The sequence below is a fragment of the Salvelinus fontinalis genome, chromosome 1 (genome assembly GCF_029448725.1).
Source record: "Salvelinus fontinalis isolate EN_2023a chromosome 1, ASM2944872v1, whole genome shotgun sequence".
Classification (NCBI taxonomy): Eukaryota; Metazoa; Chordata; class Actinopteri; order Salmoniformes; family Salmonidae; genus Salvelinus; species Salvelinus fontinalis.
In genome coordinates this window covers 37,447,545-37,469,569 of record NC_074665.1, presented here as the reverse complement: position 1 = coordinate 37,469,569, position 22,025 = coordinate 37,447,545, and the positions used below count along the sequence as shown (strand labels likewise).

Here is a 22,025-nt window from a genome sequence, read left to right as displayed (position 1 = left end):
CCATGACAGGGTCTGATGTACGCAACTCCATGTCTCTTCGCAGTCTGACAATGCACCATGGTCGTTAGAATGGTATTGCTTTGAGGATACTGTGTGTGACACCTGTTTGAATGAGTGTATTAGACCCCCCCCCCCCCCCCCCCACACACACACACACACACACCTGCATACACACACAACCCACCTGTTTATACCTATGTACTGCATGTAACCACAGAGACTTGGATGAAATATCTTATCTGAGTCTGTGTGGTTCCTCCTTCTGAACCAAATCTGTGGCACAACCTCTTCCAGGTCATAATAGGGCTACTTATAATCATATGGTTATTATGTGCTAAAAGAGAAAGGATTTCCTTGTTATTAGGCCAACTATAAGGTATAGATTCACAAGGTCACCTAACTGCAGGCATTTCAATGGTGGTGAGCACAGCAACAGGGAGCCAGGGAAACATGCACTTAACCAAATCCCCTACTTTAATCTTGAAATATAACTGTGACTTATTTTTATTTTTTTAAAGTACTTCATTCTCATTGTAAAATGTCACGTTTATTCTCTAAATATTGCCACTTTTTCTCAAAATATTGCCAGTTTATTCTAAAAATTGAATTCAAACTTTATTCTCAAAATATTCCCACTATTCTCAGTGTCAACAATTTGACACTGAGAATAAACATTTCCAAGTACCACGACCATCACTGTTAATTTAATTTTTAACTTCACTTGGCCCTAATACTCTTCCTTAGTTTACTGCACCTCCTGGCCCGTTCACTGTACTTTATTTTAATAATGATCTTTCTCCTCCTCCTCCTCCTCCTCCTCCTCCTCCTCCTCCTCCTCCTCCTCCTCCTCCTCCTCCTTCTCTTCTCAGGGTGACATCTACATTCTGTCTCCACTGGACAGAGAGACTAAAGACCACTTCACCCTGACAGCCATCGCTAGGGACAACCCTGGCGGCAGCCCCAACAACCGACGAGAGAACTCTGTTCAGGTGGGATTCATACTGTAGTAGAACATAAGTAAACGTATCTGAATGCACTGACTGTAAGTCACTCTGGATAAGAGTGTCTGTTAAACGACTAAAATGTAAATGTACATTACCGTTCAAAAGTTTGGAGTCACATAAAAATGTCCTTGTTTTTGAAAGAAAAACACATTTTTTGTCCATTAAAATAACATCAAATTGATCAGAAAAACATTGTAGGCATTGTTAATGTTGAAAATTACTGTTGTAGCTGGAAACGACAGATATTTTATGGAATATCTACATAGACGTACAGAGGCCGATTATCAGCAACCATTACTCCTGTGTTCCAATGGCACGATGTGTTAGCTAATCCAAGTTTATAATTTTAAAAGGCTAATTAATCATTAGAAAACCCTTTTCGAATTATGTTAGCGCAGCTGAAAATTGTTGTGCTGATTAAAGAAGCAATACAACTGGCCTTCTTTACACTAGTTGAGTATCTGGAGCATCAACATTTGTGGGTTCGATTACAGGTTCAAAATGGCTAGAAACAAATAACTTTCTTCTGAAACTCGTCAGTCTATTCTTGTTCTGAGAAATGAAGGCTATTCCATGCGAGAAATTGCCAAGAAACTGAAGATCTCATACAACGCTGTGTACTACTCCCTTCACAGAACAGAGCAAACTGTCTCTAACCAGAATAGAAAGAGGAGTGGGAGGCCCCGGAGTACAACTGAGCAAGAGGACAGGTACATTAGAGTGTCTAGTTTGAGAAACAGACACCTCACAAGTCCTCAACTGGCAGCTTCATTAAATAGTACCCGCAAAACACCAGTCTCAACGTCAACAGTGAGGAGGCGACTCCGGGATGCTGACCTTCTAGGCAGAGTTCCTCTGTCCAGTGTCTGTGTTCTTTTTCCCATTGTAATCTCTTCTTTATATTGGCCAGTCTGAGATATGGCTTTTTCTTTGCAACTCTGCCTAGAATGCCAGCATCCCGGAGTCGCCTCTTCACTGTTGACGTTGAGACTGGTATTTTGCTGGAACTATTTAATTAAGCTGCCAGTTGAGGACTTGTGAGGCATCTATTTCTCAAACTAGAAACTCTAATGTACTTAAACAAGGACATGTCTATGTGACCCCAAACTTTTGAACGGTAGTGTACATTCAAAATATATCACAGCATTGGTAGTATGTTTATTATGATCCCTGTGGGGCCTGACACCACAACATTGGTATTGCTTGCGCCAGCCACACTCTTACTAACTGATCTACACAGGACCACATAATATTTTTCTGTCTCTCTCAGGTCTTGGTGACCGTTCTGGATGTGAATGACTTCCGTCCGCGTTTCTCAGAGCGGATCTTTGAGACCAGTGTGTTTGAGAACGAGCCCAGTGGGACGTCTGTGATCACGCTGACTGCCACTGACTTGGACGAGGGGCAGAACGGCCTGCTCTCTTACAGCATGCAGGGCCCGGGGGCAGGTTGGAGCCCCCCCCACACACACACACACACACACACACACACACACACACCCTTACCATCATCTATACTGTGAGAGGCTTTTGTTCCAGCCCAGCATTAACACCACTAATTCAACATATTATGATCTTCGTGACCAATTGATTAGTTGAATCAAGTGTGTTAGTGCTGGGCTAGAACAAAATCCTGTATACCCACTGTTTAACATTTACATGTTTTGTCTCACTTTCTCCCTGCCTCTGATTAACTGTTTGTTACATTCTCTCACTATTTTTTCTATCTCCGTCTCTATGGTGTTATCAGATGCCTTCTCTCTGGACGCTGACACAGGTCTGGTGCGTTCTCTCCGTCTGCTGCAGTCCTTTGAGCACTTTAACTTGACGGTGGTGGCTACAGACCAGGGCAGACCACCCCTCTGGGGCACCGCAACCTTACACATCATCATCATAGACGTCAACGACAACAGGCCCATGTTCGTCAGGCCCACCAACGGCACCATCATGCACATCATGGAGGTGTGTGTGTGTGTGTGTGTGTGTGTGTGTGTGTGTGTGTGTGTGTGTGTGTGTGTGTGTGTGTGTGTGTGTGTGTGTGTGTGTGTGTGTGTGTGTGTGTGTGTGTGTGTGTGTGTGTGTGTGTTTTTGCATGTGCATGTTGCTGGTGCAACAGTATGGTGTTTGTTAGTTGTCCCTAGCAGGATAGTAATAATTGATGAACATATTAATTGTTTTTGTGCGTGTACAGTATGAATGTGTTGCTCCACTACACACACATTGCTAATGTAAAATTCTCTGCAGTTGCATACAAACAGAATATCTAAAATCTCAATGATGTGTCTGTCCTCCCCACTTGTAGGAGCAGCCCCCAGGCCTGCTGGTGTATGAGGTGTTTGCGACAGATGGGGATGAAGGGGTGAATGGAGAGGTGCGCTATGCCTTCCTCCAGACAGGAGCTGGGAACAGAGACTGGGATAACTTCCACATTGATGCTATTACAGGAGTCATCACCACCGCCATCAAACTGGACCGAGAGAAGCAGGCCCTGCACAGTGTGAGTGGACTGACTGGGCCCAATTCTAACTTGAGATATGCACTTGTAGCTAGCGACAACTTGAAACATACGTGTACCTTCATGTCAATGGGAGATATGCATTCAAGTTTGATGTAGGCCTGCCGGATTTCATGTCAGGATTCAGCCCAGACAAGAATGAACAAGCTGATATGCAACTTATGAACCTACACAGTGATGTAGTGTGTGTATATTGTGTTTGTATTGTGTGTGTGTGTATGTGTATGTGTGTGTGTGCATGCATGCGTTTATGTGTGTGTGTTTATATGTGTGTATACATATGTATGTGTATTGTTTATGTCTGACTTAAGGACTGTGTCCTGTCCCTCAGCTGATTGTTGTGGCCTATGACCTGGGTCAGCCCGTGCCTTATGAGACCACCCAGCCCTTACAGGTTGCGCTGTTGGACATTGATGACAACGAGCCTGTCTTCTTTAAGCCCCCGGTGAGTGGAGGAGAGTTAGGGAGCTGGGCGGTGTCTCATGCAAGGAAGATGTCAGTCTGGGCGGTGTCTCATGCAAGGAAGATTCCCGCCAGTCTGCCCTAATTCAGACTCATCTTATTGCAATGAAACATAGCCCTGGACTCCTCAGCTATAAGTATAACTCTGGGTTTATACCTTACCATTTGATACCTTATGTCACGCCCTGACCTTAGTTCTATCTATGTTTTCTGTATTATTTTGGTCAGGTCAGGGTGTGATGAGGGTGGGTATGCTTATTTGACTTGTCTAGGGTTTTTGTATGTCATGGGGTGTTTGTTAGTCTAGGCATATTGTAGGTCAATGGTGGCCTGAATTGGTTCCCAATCAGAGACAGCTGTTTATTGTTGTCTCTGATTGGGGATCCTATTTAGGTTGCCATTTTCCATTTTGGTTTCGTGGGTTCTTGTCTATGTGTAGTTGCCTGTCAGCACTTGTGTTATATAGCTTCACGTTCGTTTTGTTATTTTTGTTTAGTTTGTTTAGTGTTCATTCATTTAATAAATTAGAATGTACGCATACCACGCTTCGCCTTGGTCTCATCACTATGACGAACGTGACAGAAGAACCTACCAAAAAAGGACCAAGCAGTGTGAAAAGGAGGTGGAGATAGAGGCAGCGAAGGCGGAACGGCGATACTACGAAGAGAAGTAGCGAGGGGACAGGACTCTGCCATGGAGGCAGGTAGAAACAGCGCAGGAGGAACGGCGAAGATATGAGGGGACATGGCTAGCACGGAAGCCCAGGAGGCAGCCCCAATACATTTTTGGGGGGTGGCACACAAGGAGATTGGCTGAGTCAGGTTGCAGACCTGAGCCAACTCCTCGTGCTTACTGGGGGAAGCGTGTGACTGGTCAGGCACCGTGTTATGCAGAGATGTGCACGGTGTCTCCAGTTCGCATTTCTAGAATGGGCATCCAGCCAGGACGCATTGAGCCAGCTCTACGTTCCAGAGATCCAATGCGTCTCCACGGCCCAGTGTGTCCTGTCCCTGCTCCTCGCACTCGCATGTCCCCAGCCCGGTTCCACCAGTTCCGGCACTACGCACCAGGCCTCCAGTGTGCCTCCAGAGTCCAGCACATCCTGTTCCTCCTCCCCGCACTCGCCTTGAGGTGCGTGTCCTCAGCCCGGTACCACCAGTTCCGGCACCACGCATCAGGCTTCCAGTGCGCTTCTATAGTCCAGAGCTTCCGGCGACAGTACCCAGTCCAGAGCTTCCGGCGACAGTACCCAGTCCAGAGCTTCCGGCGACAGTACCCAGTCCAGAGCTTCCGGCGACAGTACCCAGTCCAGAGCTTCCGGCGACAGTACCCAGTCCAGAGCTTCCGGCGACAGTACCCAGTCCAGAGCTTCCGGCGACAGTACCCAGTCTGGAGCTTCCGGCGACGTTTCACAGTCCGGAACTTCCAACGACGGGCCACAGTCCGGAACCTCCAACGACGGGCCACAGTCCGGAACCTCCAACGACGGGCCACAGTCCGGAACCTCCAACGACGGGCCACAGTCCGGAACCTCCAACGATGGGCCACAGTCCGGAACCTCCAACGACGGGCCACAGTCCGGAACCTCCAACGACGGTCCCCAGTCCGGAGCCTCCAGCGACGGTCCCCAGCCAGGGGTCTCTGGGAATGATCCGCAGTCCAGAGCCTCCGGCAATGAGTCACGGTTCAGCTCTACAAAGGTGGAGGGACCAGTGTAAAGATGGTGGGCGGCGTCCAGAACCAGAGCCGCCACCGAGGTTAGATGCCCATCCGGACCCTCCCCTATAAGTTCAGGTTTGCGGTCGGGAGTCTGCACCTTTGGGAGGGGTACTGTCACGCCCTGACCTTAGTTATATGTTTTTTGTATTATTTTGGTCAGGTCAGGGTGTGATGAGGGTGGTTATGCTTGTTGGTCTTGTCTAGGGTTTTTGTATGTCATGGGGTGTTTGTTAGTCTAGGCATATTGTAGGTCTAATGTGGCCTGAATTGTTTCCCAATCAGAGACAGCTGTTTATCGTTGTCTCTGATTGGGTTGCCATTTTCCATTTTGGTTTTGTGGGTTCTTGTCTATGTGTAGTTGCCTGTCAGCACTCGGTTTATTATACGTAGCTTCACATTCGTTTTGTTAGTTTGTTTAGTGTTTATTCTTAATTAAAAGAAGTATGTATTCATATCACGCTGCGCCTTGGTCTCCTCAATACAACGAACGTGACACCTTACCATAATATTTTTTCTATACCAAGTATTTTTGTGTGATCAAACCACCTTTTTAAATCTCTAGATATTTGATGTTTATCTGTGATTAAAGTTGTTTTATTTGGTAGTGTTGTGTACTGTACTGTGTTTGTATATTAGTCAATAGCTTTGTTTATACCTAGCGCTAACATGCGTCCTTTGTTCTGATTTTGTCCACATTCTGATTGTGCCCATAATTTCAGATATATGCTTACAGATGGTATTACAATGTGTCTCATATCTGTCCACTGTGTCCGCATTCTGACCACATTTTACTGATCCCTCCCTGTATGCAAATGATTTGACAGCTATTATTTCAAAATAGTATTTATTTATTCTAAGACCCAAATTGATGCCATATTGTCACGTTCGTGAAAATGGACGGACCAAGGTGCAGCGTGATTAGAGTTCTACATCTTTATTTTCCGTGAAACAACACAAAAACAATAAACCAACAACGAAACGTGAAAGTAGTGGTGCTACAAGCACATGCACAAACAATATCCCACAACCCAGGTGGGAACAATGGAGAACTTAAGTATGATCCCCAATTAGAGACAACAACAATCAGCTGCCTCTAATTGTGAACCATACAACAAAAACAAACATAGATATAGGAAAACTAGAACACCCCCCTAGTCACACCCTGACCTACAACACCATAGAGAACCCCAAGGGCTCTCTATGGTCAGGGCGTGACACACATGTAAATGGTGCCACCTGTCAATGATTTTAGAAGGCATGATTATGATGTTTTAAATGGTTTCACTGTCCAGATCCATCTACAGTACACTTGTAAGACATCCAGATACAAAGCATGCCTGACTACCTCCGGAGGGGGTCTGGAAGATATTATCACAATCGGATCACAATGCATCTTTTAATTGTCTACACCTGTCTGAAAATGTGGGCATAATCTGAAAGTGGAAATGATCAGGACAGAAGATGCATGTTTCATATGTGTAACGATTTTGTCTTACATCTTGCCCATGTATCTGTGTGTGTGTGTGTGCTCATCTGTCTGTCTGTCTGTCTGTCTGACTCTCAGCGAGGCAGCCTGCCGTACCAGACTCTGTCTGTGTTAGAGCACTCTACTCCAGGGACAGTAGTGGGTAACGTGACAGGAGCTGTGGACGCAGATGAAGGCTCCAACGCTGTAGTCTACTTCTTCATAGCAGGTCTGTGGAGAGAACAACACAACACTACACTACACACACAGACACAAATAGACACACTGATTCATCCATATCGGACAATGCATAAATATCAGTCCAGTAGTACTAATACGGAATAATTCAATATATCTTTGGTTGCTGCATGTTGGTGCTGCTGTCTATTGAATATGGATGTAACACTGATTTCCAATCGTGCCCTTATAGGGGGAGATACTGAAGGTAACTTTGGCCTGAGCCCAGGGGGCGTACTGAAGGTGAAGAAGGATCTGGACCGTGAGAACATCTCAGTGTACTCCATCATCGTCAAGGCCTCCAGCCACAGGAACTGGGCCCCTGCTAGGGGTCAAAGGTCAGCCTGGGGAAGAGCACTTGACCCCAGCCGTGACCCAACCCTGGAGGAGGTCAGAATCTACCTGGAGGACATCAACGACCAGCCACCACGCTTCACCAAGCTAGAGTACACTACAGGTACTGTACATAAACTGTGGGAGGGATAAATGTGTGTGTGTGTGTGTGTTGAGGTTGTGTGTCTATGTGCATTCTCTCGCTTTCATTCCCCCTCTCTCTATCTCTTTCTCTCTCTCAGGTGTGGCTGCTGATGCCAAGGTAGGCTCAGATCTGATTCGGGTACAGGCCATAGACAACGATGTAGGGAACAACAGCCTGGTGCTGTACCATGTCCTGTCCATCCGCTACATTAAACTCCAGTCCAATGACACTGAGGACATAGGAAACGGCTTCATCATAGGTCAGTCACTGCCTACTGCCTAGCATGACTATTATCTCCTCTGTGTTTGTATAGTATCCCTTGTTAATCCTTGATAACCAATGTTAGAATCAATTCAATTTCAATTCAGAATTGAGGAGATTAATTGAATTGAAAAGGAATTTGCCCCTGGCCTGTTGTTAACCTTCTCTGCCTATTTTTCCTTGATAACCAAGGTTGGGATCAATTCTATTTCAGTTAAGGTGATGAATTGACTAAATATTGACATAATTGAAATGGAATTGAGCTCCAACAATGTTGATAACCCCCACCTATAGGGGAAAAATGTTTCAATTCTAAATATTGATTTGAATCACAGTGGAATTGGCCCTGAACCTGTTGATAACCCTTAGGAGAGACAGATGGGATCATCCGTACCTTTGACCTGTTCACGGCTTACGACCCGGGCTACTTCGTGGTGGAGGTGTTGGCACGGGACCTGGCGGGCCACAGCGACATCGCCATGGTGGGCATCTACATCCTGCGGGACGACCAGCGGGTGAAGATCGTCATCAACGAGATACCAGAGCGGGTACGACAGTTCCAGGAGGAGTTTATCAACCTGCTGTCCAACATCACCGGAGCCATAGTCAACACGGACGATGTGCAGGTAGCTGTTTGGGGTTTTAGGCTGGGTTTCTGTACAGCACTTCGAGATATTAGCTGATGTACGAAGGGCTATATAAAATAAACTTGATTGATTGATTGTGCATGTGAGTGTATAAAATTACGTATGAAATGTTTATCTCCCACTAAGCCCCTTTGTCATTCCTTTCCTCTGTTTCTGCTCAGTTCCACGTGGACAAGAAGGGCAGAGTGAACTTTGCCCAGACAGATGTGCTCATACACGTGGTCAACAAGCACACCAACCGCATCCTGGACGTGGAAAAGTCAGTTGCTGCCTGGCAGTATAGTTTATTATCATGATATTACCTATAGAAATATAATTAGTAGAACGGACAGTCCCCTTTCACATACCAAGTTTATTCACCCACTGGGTCATACAGCTGCATAAGACAAAGACATGTTTCCAAACAAAGACAAATCACCCTGATTTAACTCTTTAGTCATATCACAGTTTACCTATTTGCTTATGGTTTTGCCTACACCTAGTGACATGCTTTTTAAATTATATGAACAAAAAATAATACATTTTATTAGGAATGGCAAGCCACACAAAATTAAAGGGCCTATTTATATAATCAATATGTATTTGGAGGGCAGAAATGATTAAATATTAAAGCATTAGACCTCTCTCTAAAGGCATCAGTCATACAAAGTTATACTTAAATCCAAACTGGTTCTCTAGTAGATTGGTGGGAATGTCTCACCCCATGTTCAAGAATGGCCTTTTTCACTTAATTCAGATTACAACTGCTCACTTTCGGTTGTTTGAAAAGGAAATATTCTCCAAAATATCGTTATTTTTCAAGCAATTCTTAGAAAGTTGGTTGCAATTTCAGTTTAATCCACCTGAAAAGACAGAACAAATAATACAACAAATATTATGGTTAAACTCAAATCCGAATTGATTTTTAAAAAAATATATATTTTTCTATGAAATGTTAAAAAAAAAAAATGAATTTTGTGAATTATATCATAAATAGGACTGGTGGAGTTATGTCACACATGCAGCTAACACAGACATATGGAATTGTCTGCTCTACCCAAAATTACAACCAACTAATTGCAGCATTACCACAAAAATGGAAGAGGCAAGTAGAAGGGGGAAAAAGTAAGGAACTTGTCTGTCGGCCCTACATTAAAGAACATAAATGGTTAAAGAAAAGTGTGATAAATAAAAGCATATACCAATTTCCTTTTAAGGACCAAAAAATTGACAGCTGTGCCATATAAATTGCAAAATAGTTGGGAAGAGATTTTCGATATACCCATTCCATGGCACATGGTTTATGAATTGACACGCAAAACAACGCCAGATTCAAAACTTCAAATTTTTCAATTTAAATTACTATACAAAATTCTTGCAACCAATAGAATGTTATATATATGGGGGATACAATCTTCCCAGCTCTGCAGATTTTGCTGTGAGGAAGCAGAGTCATTAGATTTTGGTACTGTCCATATGTAGCTCGTTTTTGGTCACAGGTCCAGGAATGGCTGAAGAATTGCGACATTTGCCTAGAACTAACACTGCAGATAGCAATACTGGGTGATTTGAAAAGCCATAGTCAATCAATCAATCAATAATATAATAATTATTTTAGCAAAAATGTTTATCTTTAATTTACAATCTGAAGCTATGAGAATAGAAAGGTTCAGTACTTTTGTGAAGCATCACAGCAAATTTGAAAAATATATGGCAAATAGAAATCCAAAATGGATGGTGTTAAGAGATAGATGGGAGGGGTTGAATGGAGCTGAAGGGTGGGGCAAATAACAAGATAACCAATGTAAAACATACAGGGGCTGTAAAATATATATAGGTTCAGAAATGTTGAGAAATAGCAGTTACAAAAATAAATCTAACTGGATGGACATCAGAAATAGAGGAAGGACTAAAAACAAACAAAATATAACTATTGTAAAATAGATTGTGTCTGTAAAATGTGTATAATATGTATAAACTGAAGGTAGAAGCCTAAGTGTTATTGTTTATTAGTTTACTCGAATTGGGGAAGGGTGGTAAGGTTTGCGGGGAATGATAAAGGTATATTCTAAAGAAAAGTATGTATATGTAAATACAGTTGAAGTCGGAAGTTTCCATACACTTAGGTTGGAGTCATTAAAACTCGTTTTTCAACCACTCCACAAATTTCTTGTTAACAAACTATAGGTTTGGCAAGTCGGCTAGGACATCTACTTGTATGACACAAGTATTTTTCCAACAATTGTTCACAGACAGATTATTTCACTTTTAATTCACTTTATCACAATTCCAGTAGGTCAGAAGTTTACAAACACTAAGTTGACTGTGCCTTTAAACAGCTTGGAAAATTCCAGAAAATGTTGTCATGGGTTTAGAAGCTTGTGACAGGCTAATTGACATCATTTGAGTCAATTGGAGGTGTACCTGTGGATGTATTTGAAGGCCTACTTTCAAACTCAGTGCCTCTTTGCTTGAAATCATGGGAAAATCAAAAGAAATCAGCCAAGACCTCTGAAAAAAAGTGTAGACCTCCACAAGTCTGGTTCATCATTGGGAGCAATTTCCAAACGCCTGAAGGTAACACGTTCATCTGTACAAACAATAGTCCGCAAGTATAAAGACTATGGGACCACGCAGCCGCCATACCGCTTAGGAAGGAGACGCGTTCTGTCTCCTAGAGATGAATGTACTTTGGTGCGAAAAAGTGCAAAAATATCCCAGAACAACAGCAAAGGACCCTGTGAAGATGCTGGAGGAAACGGGTACAAAAGTATCTATATCCACAGTAAAACGAGTCCTATATTGACATAACCTGAATGGCCGCTCAGCAAGGAAGAAGTCACTGCTCCAAAACCGCCATAAAAAAGACAGACTACGGTTTGCAACTGGACAGGGGGACAAAGATCGTACTTTTCGGAGAAATGTCCTCTGGTCTGATGAAACAAAAATAGAACTGTTTGGCCATAATGACCATCATTATGTTTGGAGGAAAAAGGGGGAGGCTTGCAAGCCGAAGAACACCATCCCAACCGTGAAGCACGGGGGTGGCAGCATCATGATGTGGGGGTGCTTTGCTGCAGGAAGGACTGGGGCACTTCACAAAATAGATGGCATCATGAGGCAGGGAAATGATGTGGATATATTGAAGCAACATCTCAAGACATCAGTCAGGAAGTTAAAGCTTGGTCACAAATGGGTCTTCCAAATGGACAATGACCCCAAGCATACTTCCAAAGTTGTGGCAAAATGGCTTAAGGACAACAAAGTCAAGGTATTGGAGTGGCCATCACAAAGCCCTGAATTCAATACTACAGAAAATGTGTGGGCAGAACTGAAAAAGCATGTGCGAGCAAGGAGGCCTACAAACCTGACTAAATTACACCAGTTCTGTCAGGAGGAATGGGCCAAAATTCACCCAACTTATTGTGGGAAGCTTGTGGAAGGCTACCTGAAACATTTGACCCACGTTAAACAATTTAAAGGCAATGTTACCAAATACTAATTGAGTGTATGTAAACTTCTGACCCATGGGGAATGTGATGAAAAGAAATAAAAGCTGACATAAATCATTCTCTCCACTATTATTCTGACATTTCACATTCTTGAAATAAAGTGGTGATCCTAACTGACCTAAGATAGGGAATTTTTACTCGGATTAAATGTCAGGAATTGTGAAAAACTGAGTTTAAATGTATTTGGCAAAGATGTATGTAAACTTCCGACTTCAACTGTAGGTATGTGTATGTATGTATATATGTGCATATTTATGTATGCATTTGTATATGTATTGGTATGTACATGTATGTATGTATATATGTGTATATATATATATATATGAACGTTTATGTATGCATATGTACGTGTATGTATATATATTTTTACCAAAAAAATACATGGGGGATTGGAAATGATGCAGACAATTACATTGATGGAAGCAACAATCTTTCCGCAATATTAAGAAAATAAAAAAAAAATGTGCAATAAATATAAATAAAATATATGTTTCCACCAGCCCGAGTATATACAGTGGGGAGAACAAGTATTTGATACACTGCCGATTTTGCAGGTTTTCCTACTTACAAAGCATGTAGAGGACTGTCATTTTTATCATAGGTACACTTCAACTGTGAGAGACGGAATCTAAAACAAAAATCCAGAAAATCACATTGTATGATTTTTAAGTAATTAATTAGCATTTTATTGCAGACATAAGTATTTGATCACCTACCAACCAGTAAGAATTCCAGCTCTCACAGACCTGTTAGTTTTTCTTTAACAAGCCCCCCTGTTCTCCACTCATTACCTGTATTAACTGCACCTGTTTGAACTTGTTACCTGTATAAAAGACACCTGTCCACACACTCAATCAAACAGACTCCAACCTCTCCACAATGGCCAAGACCATAGAGCTGTGTAAGGACATCAGGGATAAAATTGTAGACCTGCACAATGCTGGGATGGGCTACAGGACAATAGGCAAGCAGCTTGGTGAGAAGGCAACAACTGTTGGCGCAATTATTAGAAAATGGAAGAAGTTAAAGATGACGGTCAATCACCCTCGGTCTGGGGCTCCATGCAAGATCTCACCTCGTGGGGCATCAATGATCATGAGGAAGGTGAGGGATCAGCCCAGAACTACACGGCAGGACCTGGTCAATGATCTGAAGAGAGCTGGGACCACAGTCTCAAAGAAAACCATTAGTAACACACTACGCCGTCATGGATTAAAATCCTGCAGCGCACGCAAGGTCCCCCTGCTCAAGCCAGCGCATGTCCAGGCCCGTCTGAAGTTTGCCAATGACCATCTGGATGATCCAGAGGAGGAATGGGAGACGGTCATGTGGTCTGATGAGACAAAAATAGAGCTTTTTGGTCTAAACTCCACTCGCCGTGTTTGGAGGAAGAAGAAGGATGAGTACAACCCCAAGAACACCATCCCAACCGTGAAGCATGGAGGTAGAAACATCATTCTTTGGGGATGCTTTTCTGCAAAGGGGACAGGACGACTGCACCGTATTGAGGGGAGGATGGATGGGGCCATGTATCGTGAGATCTTGGTCAACAACCTCCTTCCCTCAGTAAGTCGCATTGAAGATGGGTCGTGGCTGGGTCTTCCAGCATGACAACGACCTGAAACACACAGCCAGGGCAACTAAGGAGTGGCTCCGTAAGAAGCATCTCAAGGTCCTGGAGTGGCCTAGCCAGTCTCCAGACCTGAACCCAATAGAAAGTCTTTGGAGGGAGCTGAAAGTCCGTATTGCCCAGCGACAGCCCCGAAACCTGAAGGATCTGGAGGTCTGTATGGAGGAGTGGGCCAAAATCCCTGCTGCAGTGTGTGCAAACCTGTTCAAGAACTACAGGAAACGTATGATCTCTGTATTTGCAAACAAAGGTTGCTGTACCAAATATTAAGTTCTGCTTTTCTGATGTATCAAATACTTATGTCATGTAATAAAATGCTAATTAATTACTTAAAAATCATACAATGTGATTTTCAGGATTTTTGTTTTAGATTCCGTCTCTCACTGTTGAAGTGTACCTATGATAAAAAATTATAGACCTCTACATGCTTTGTAAGTAGGAAAACCTGCGAAATCAGCAGTGTATCAAATACTTGTTCTCCCCACTGTATATCCCAATTTGGGTGTGGTGTCCTTCTTCCCTCTAAAAAGTACAGCTTTATTGCTAGGCAGTAAGTTAAGTGATGCGGCCAAAAAACTGTTCCTTCTCCCTTAATTTGACCTGACCTCGATCCCCATTCCTCACTAAACCACCTCCCTCCACCCTTATCAGTGACTGCAACAATGTGATTGCCTTTCCTTTACTCAGTACATTCCAAGCTTAATTGGCACACCATAAACATTCCTCCTACAGATAACCATTAACTTCTGGTGTAGAAACCAGACTATGGCACTCATTATTTCAAGTTTAGGTGTCAGAACCCATCATAGTAATTATATTTCTATGTCATTACATTGTTACTACACAAAAAATATGTGGTATAAGTATACTCCTCTTTGTGCTGAGCCCATTGTCTCTCCTTCCCTGGTCTTGTGATGGACAGGGTGATTCAGATGATTGATGAGAACAAGGAACAGCTGAAGAAACTGTTCAGGAATTACAACATCCTGGATGTCCAGCCTGCCGTCAGCGGGAGAGCACCTGATGATCTCACTACGCTACAGATGGCCATCATTATCTTAGCTGTGTTGCTCTTCTTGGCAGCCATGTCATTCATCTTCATGAACTGGTACTATCGCACAGTGTAAGAGCCTCCCACTCTAATTCAAATCACATTTTATTTGTCACATGCGCCGAATACAATTAATGTAGAATTTACAGTGAAATGCTAGCTTACGAGCCCTTCCCAACAATGCAGAGTTAAAGAAAAAAAATACAATTGTAACGCAAGAGGAATAAAATAAAATACACAAGATTGGCGCTACAGTTGAAGTCTAAAGTTTACATACACTTAGGTTGGAGTCATTACAACTAGTTTTTCTACCATTCCACAAATGTCTTGTTGACAAACTATAGTTTTGGCAAGTCGGTTTGGACATCTACTTTGTGGATGACACAAGTAATTGTTCCAACAACTGTTTACAGACATATTATTTCACTGTATCACAATTCCAGTGGGTCAGAAATTGACATCAAAACAAATTTTATTGGTCATACACACATGGTTAGCAGATGTTAATGCGAGTGTAGTGAAATGCTTGTGCTTCTAGTTCCGATCGTGGAGTAATATCTAACAAGTAATCTAACAATTTCACAACAACTACCTTATACACACACACAAGTGTAAAGGAATGAATAAGAATATGTACATATAAATATATGGATGAGCGATGGCCGAACGGCATAGGCAAGATGCAGTAGATGGTATAGAGTACAGTATATACATATGAGATGAGTCATGTAGGGTATGTAAACATTATATAAAGTGGCATTATTTAAAGTGACTAGTGATACATTTTATTACATCCAATTTTTAAAGTGGCTAGATATTTGAGTCAGTATATTGGTAGCTGCCACTCAATGTTAGTGATAGCTGTTTAACAGTCTGATGGCTTTGAGATAGAAGCTGTTTTTCAGTCTCTCTGTCCCAGCTTTGATGCACCTGTACTGACCTCGCATTCTGGATGATAGCGGGGTGAACAGGCAGTTGCTCAGGTGGTTGTTGTCCTTGATCTTTTTGGCCTTCTTGTGACATCGGGTGGTGTAGGTGTACTGGAGGGCAGGTAGTTTGCCCCCGGTGATGCGTTGTGCAGACCTCACTACCCTCTGGAGAGCCTTACGGTTGTGGGCCGAGCAGTTGATTTACACATACACTAAGTTGACTGTGCCTATAAACAGCTTGGAAAATTCCATAAAATAATGTCATGGCTTTAGAAGCTTCTGATAGGCTAATTGACATCATTTGAGTCAATTGGAGGTGTACCTGTGGATGTATTTCATTGCCTACCTTTAAACCCTTTGCTTGACATCATGAGAACATCTAAAGAAATCAGTCAAGACCTCTGAAAAAATATTGGAGACCTCCACAAGTCTGGTTCATCCTTGGGAGCAATTTCCAAACACCTCAAGGTACCACGTTCATTTGTATAAACAATAGTTCGCAAGTATAAACACCATGGGACCACGCAGCTGTCATACTGCTTAGGAACAAGACGCGTTCTTTCTGCCAGAGATGAACATACTTTGGTGCAGAAGGTGCAAATCAATCCCAGAACAACAGCAAAGGACCTTGTGAAGATGCTGGAGGAAACAGGTTCATACCTATCTGTATCCACAGTAAAACGAGTCCTACTCGTTTGGCCATACTGACCATCGTTATGTTTGGAGAAAAAAGGGGGCCGCTTGCAAGCCGAAGAACATCATCCCAACCGTGAAGCACGGGGGTGGCAGTATCATGTTGTGGGCTGCTTTGCTGCAGGAGGGACTGGTGCACTTCACAAAATAGATGGCATCATGAGGCAGGGAAATTATGTGGATATATTGAAGCAACATCTCAAGACATCAGTCAGGAAGTTAAAGCTTGGTCACAAATGGGTCTTCCAAATGGACAATGACCCCAAGCATACTTCCAAAGTTGTGGCAAAATGGCTTAAGGACAACAAAGTCAAGGTACTGGAGTGGCCATCACAACGGCCTGACCTCAATCCCATAGAAAATTTGTGGGCAGAACTGAAAAAGCGTGTGCGAGCAAGGAGGCCTACAAACCTGACTCCGTTACACTAGCTCGGTCAGGAGGAATGGGCCAAAATTCAACCAACTTATTGTGGGAAGCTTGTGGAAGGCTACCCGAAATGTTTGACCCAAGTTAAACAATTTAAAGGCAATGCTACCAAATACTAATTGAGTGTATGTAAACTTCTGACCCACTGGGAATGTGATGAAAGAAATAAAAGCTGAAATAAATCATTCTCTCTACTATTATTCTGACATTTCACATTCTTGAAATAAAGTGGTGATCCTAACTGTCCTATCCTAATTACTCTGATTAAATGTCAGGAATTGTGAAAAACGGAGTTTAAATGTATTTGGCTAAGATGTATGTAAACTTCCGACTTCAACTGTATATACAGGGAGTACCAGTACAAATCAATGTGCAGAGGTGTGAAGTATTTGATGTAGATGCTATATGTACATGACAGCAGGGTTAAGTGTCTAGTCATCAGGATAAATAATACAAGGAAAATAAATAAACTAGCAACAGCAACTGATGAGTGTAAAAGTGTGTGCGTGTGTGTGTAATATGTATGTATGTGTGTTTGTGTTGTGTTGGTCTGTGTGTGTGTGTAATGTGTGTGTGAGCGTATGTAGTGTGCGTGAATGTGTGTGGCTTTTGTGTGGGAGTGTCAATGTATATGGTTTGTGTAGTCTAGTGAGTGTACGTAGGGTCAGTGCAGATAGTCAATTAATGGTACCCAAACTATCTAGCATTCTGGTAGTCTTTTCGGGGGTAGAAGGTGTCTTGGAGCCTGTTGGTCCGAGACAAGATGCTCCGGTACAGTTTTCCAGACGGTAGCAGAGTGAACAGTCTATGGCTTGGGTGGCTGGAATCTTTGGCAATTTTTTGGGCCTTCTTCTGGCACCGCCTGATATAGAGGTCCTGGATGGCCCTGGATGGCTGTTCGCACCACCCTCTGTCACCCTTTCACCCTCATTGTCAAACATAGCATACTGATCCACTTTAACTTATACAATCCAATAAGCTTACTCATACTTAACCACTTCATTTTACAATATGTTCTTGTGTATCAAAGTATAGATTGCTCTTTTCAGTTCATCTCAATAGTCTATTAACTTCAAGCCCGAAGCCGGGCACAATATGACAACAGCCACTTCAAGTGCAGGGCGCGAAATTAATTTTTTTTTTTTTAGAAATATTTAACTTTCTCAGATTAACAAGTCCAATACAGCAAATGAAAGATAAACATCTTGTGAATCCAGCCAACATGTCCGATTTTTTAAATGTTTTACAGCGAAAACACCACGTATATTTATGTTAGCTCACCACCAAATACAAAAAAGGACAGACATTTTTCACAGCACAGGTAGCATGCACAAAACCAACCTAACTAACCAAGAACCAACCAAACTAACCAAGAAACAACTTCATCAGATGACAGTCTTATAACATGTTATACAATAAATCTATGTTTTGTTCGAAAAATTTGCATATGTGAGGTATAAATCAGTTTTACATTGCAGCTACCATCACAGCTACCGTCACAAATAGCACCGAAGCAGCCAGAGTAATTACAGACACCAACGTGAAATACCTAAATACTCATCATAAAACATTTCTGAAAAATACATGGTGTACAGCAAATGAAAGACAGGCATCTTGTGAATCCAGCCAATATTTCCGATTTCTTAAGTGTTTTACAGCGAAAACACAATATAGCATTATATTAGCTTACCACAATAGCCAGAAACACAAGCCATTTACCAGCAGCAAAAGTTAGCGATCGTAACAAACCAGCAAAAGATATATATAATTTTTTACTAACCTTGATAAGCTTCATCAGATGACAGTCCTATAACATCAGGTTATACATACACTTATGTTTTGTTCAAAAATGTGCATATTTAGAGCTGAAATCAGTGGTTATACATTGTGCTAACGTAGCAGCTTTTTCCCAGAATGTCTGGATATTTTTATGACACTCAACTATTCTGACCAAATAACTATTCATAAACGTTACTAAAAAATACATGTTGTATAGGAAATGATAGAATACACTAGTTCTTAATGCAATCGCCGTGTTAGAATTCTAAAAATAACTTCATTACGACATCCAGCTTAGTTATAGCGAGAGAGTGCCCAAAATCTGGGCGCAAACTACTAGTACACATGTTCGACAGATATATGAAATAGCATCATAAAATGGGTCCTACTTTTGATGATCTTCCATCAGAAGGTTGTACAAGGGGTCCTTTGTCGGGAACAATCGTTGTTTGGTTTTAGAATGTCCTCTTCTCCAGTCAATTAGCACGGAAAGCTAGCAAAGTGGCGCGAAGCTCTCCTTCGTGAACAAACGCAGACAAAGCAACACGCCTAACGTCCCGAAAAAATTTCAATAATCTAATAAAACTATATTGAAAAAACATACTTTACGATGATATTGTCACATTTATCAAATAAAATCAAAGCCGGAGATATTAGTCGTCTATAACGACAGCTTTTCAGAAGGCAATACCAGGTCCCTTCTCGCGCGTTCCAGAAAACAGGAAATTGGTGTCACGTCATGCCAAGAGCTTTTATTCGACCTCAGATCAAGTTATACACTCCATTTCTTCTCTCACTGCCTGTTGACATCTAGTGGAAGGCGTATGAAGTGCATGTATACTAATACATATCAAGCAGATTTATAGGCAGGCCCTAGAACAGAGCATCGATTTCAGATTTTCCACTTCCTGTCAGGAAGTTTGCTGCAAAATGAGTTCTGTTTTACTCACAGATATAATTCAAACGGTTGTAGAAACTAGAGTGTTTTCTGTCCAATAGTAATAATAATATGCATATTGTACGAGCAAGAATTGAGTACGAGGCCGTTTGAAATGGGCACCTTTTATCCAGGCTACTCAATACTGCCCCTGCAGCCCAAACAGGTTAAACATGTTTTTCATTTCAATGGAATTTGTAATGGTGTTACTTCAAACTGGCTATGATAGATACTTTGACATGGCTATGTCAACATGTTGAACGTCTCACCACCTGTCTGTGTGTTTTTCTATGCTACAGACACAAGAGGAAGCTCAAAGCCATTGTAGCAGGATCCACAGGTGAGAGACAGCACCGAGGGGAAAGTCCCTGCAAGCCTAACAGCAGGATGTGGCAAACTATGGTCTAGTTTGACTAGCTGTGTGTGTGTGTACGTGTGTGTGTGCTTGTACTTCATAATTCACCCGTTTGTCTTCTGTCTTCCAGGGAAGCAAAATCTCATGGACATCCTGGATTTGCCCAACACCAATAAATACTCATTTGAGGGGTGAGACAATAGATTACAGTGTCTATGCATTTTAAAACTTACAGTACTTTATTGCACTTGACTCATGTTATTGAGTCAAGTGCATATTCCTTTTGCAGGTTCACAGATACATGCAGTGCTGATCTTAAATATCTGACAGTTGTGTATACAATATTTAATAAGACTGATGAAGTGTTAGCTGGGTAAGGTTATAGCTAAGACTGTTGTTGACTCTCAGGGCCAACCCTGTGTGGCTAGACCCGTTCTGTCGGAACCTGGAGCTAGCTGCCCAGGCAGAGCATGAAGACGACCTGCCGGAAAACCTCAGTGAGGTCACTGACCTGTGGAACAGCCCTGCTCCTACTCACGTGAGTACAGCTATTAACCTGTCTAGGATCAGCGTGGCGCTAGCGGCACCCCCCCCCCCCCCCCCCCCCACTGAAAAACCAGTGCCGCGAAATTCAAAAAAAATATTTTTTTAAAATATTTAACTTTCACACATTAAAGTCCAATACAGCTAATGAAAGACACAGATCTTGTGAATCCAGTCAACATTTCCGATTTTTAAAATGTTTTACAGGGAAGACACAATATGTAAAGATGTACATCTATTACCTAAAAACACATTAGCATAATCCACCATCTTTTATTTGTCCACCAACACCAGTAGCCATCACCAATTCGGCTAAACTAAGATATTTATAGCCCCTAACCAACAAAAAAACTCATCAGATGACAGTCTGATAACATATTTATGGTATGGGATAGGTTTTGTTAGAAAAAAGTGCATATTTCAGGTAGACTTCATAGTTTACAATTGCACCCACCATCACAAATGGAATAGAAAAACTACTTAGAGCAACGTGTTTACCTACTTACTAATCATCAAACATTTCGTAAAAATACACAGCATACACGAATCGAAAGACACAGATCCTGTGAATACAGACAATATTTCAGATTTTCTAAGTGTCTTACAGCGAAAACACAATAAATCGTTATATTAGCTTAGCACATAGCAATTAGCAGCCCAGCATTGATTCTAGCCAAAGTGAGCGATAAAAGTCAACATCGCCAAAAGATATTAATTTTTTCACTAACCTTCTCAGAATTCTTCCGATGACACTCCTGTAACATCATATTACACATTCCATATAGAGTTTGATCGCAAATGTTTATATTTAGCCACCAAAATCATGGTTAGACAATGTGAAATGTAGACAAGCTGGTAAAGAAAAAGTCCTTGCGCCACTTAGACAGTGATCTACTCTTATACATAAATACTCATAAACGTGACTAAAAAATATAGGGTGGACAGGGATTGATAGACAATTTAATTCTTAATACAATTGCGTAATAACATTTTTTAATTTATCCTTACTTTTCAATACAGTTTGCACCTAGCGAAGCTACGTCATAAAACATGGCGTCCTAAGCCACTAAAATGTTTCGACAGAAACACGATTTATCATAATAAAAATGTCCTACCTTGAGCTGTTCTTCCATCAGTATCTTGGGCAAAGGATCCTTTCTTGGGAGAAATCGTCTTTTGGTGGAAAGCTGTCCTCTTGCCATGTGGAAATGTCAACTGCGTTCGGGATGAACTGAAAAGCGTGCCCAACTTTTCACATCGTTGCAAAAATAAATGTCCCAAAATCGCACTAAACGGATATAAATTGCTATAAAACGCTTTAAATTAACTACCTTATGATGTTTTTAACTCCTATAACGAGTGAAAAGATGACCGGAGAAATATAACAGGCTAAACTAACGCTT

General features: G+C 42.0%; 1 protein-coding gene across 3 annotated transcripts in view; it reads left to right on the top strand.

The window, feature by feature from the left end:
- The window catches only part of LOC129853969 (cadherin-23-like), a 565,813-nt gene that overhangs the window by 523,537 nt on the left and 20,251 nt on the right, over nt 1–22,025 (top strand). For all 3 annotated transcript variants that reach the window (XM_055920546.1, XM_055920536.1, XM_055920554.1), the window contains 14 exons: nt 870–989; nt 2,275–2,452; nt 2,754–2,965; nt 3,306–3,500; nt 3,850–3,963; nt 7,264–7,393; nt 7,595–7,858; nt 7,977–8,138; nt 8,510–8,766; nt 8,949–9,046; nt 14,831–15,031; nt 20,024–20,064; nt 20,210–20,270; nt 20,488–20,617. In XM_055920546.1, the coding sequence (XP_055776521.1) occupies nt 870–989; nt 2,275–2,452; nt 2,754–2,965; nt 3,306–3,500; nt 3,850–3,963; nt 7,264–7,393; nt 7,595–7,858; nt 7,977–8,138; nt 8,510–8,766; nt 8,949–9,046; nt 14,831–15,031; nt 20,024–20,064; nt 20,210–20,270; nt 20,488–20,617 (2,163 nt within the window). The remainder of the gene's footprint in view (nt 1–869; nt 990–2,274; nt 2,453–2,753; nt 2,966–3,305; nt 3,501–3,849; nt 3,964–7,263; nt 7,394–7,594; nt 7,859–7,976; nt 8,139–8,509; nt 8,767–8,948; nt 9,047–14,830; nt 15,032–20,023; nt 20,065–20,209; nt 20,271–20,487; nt 20,618–22,025) is intronic.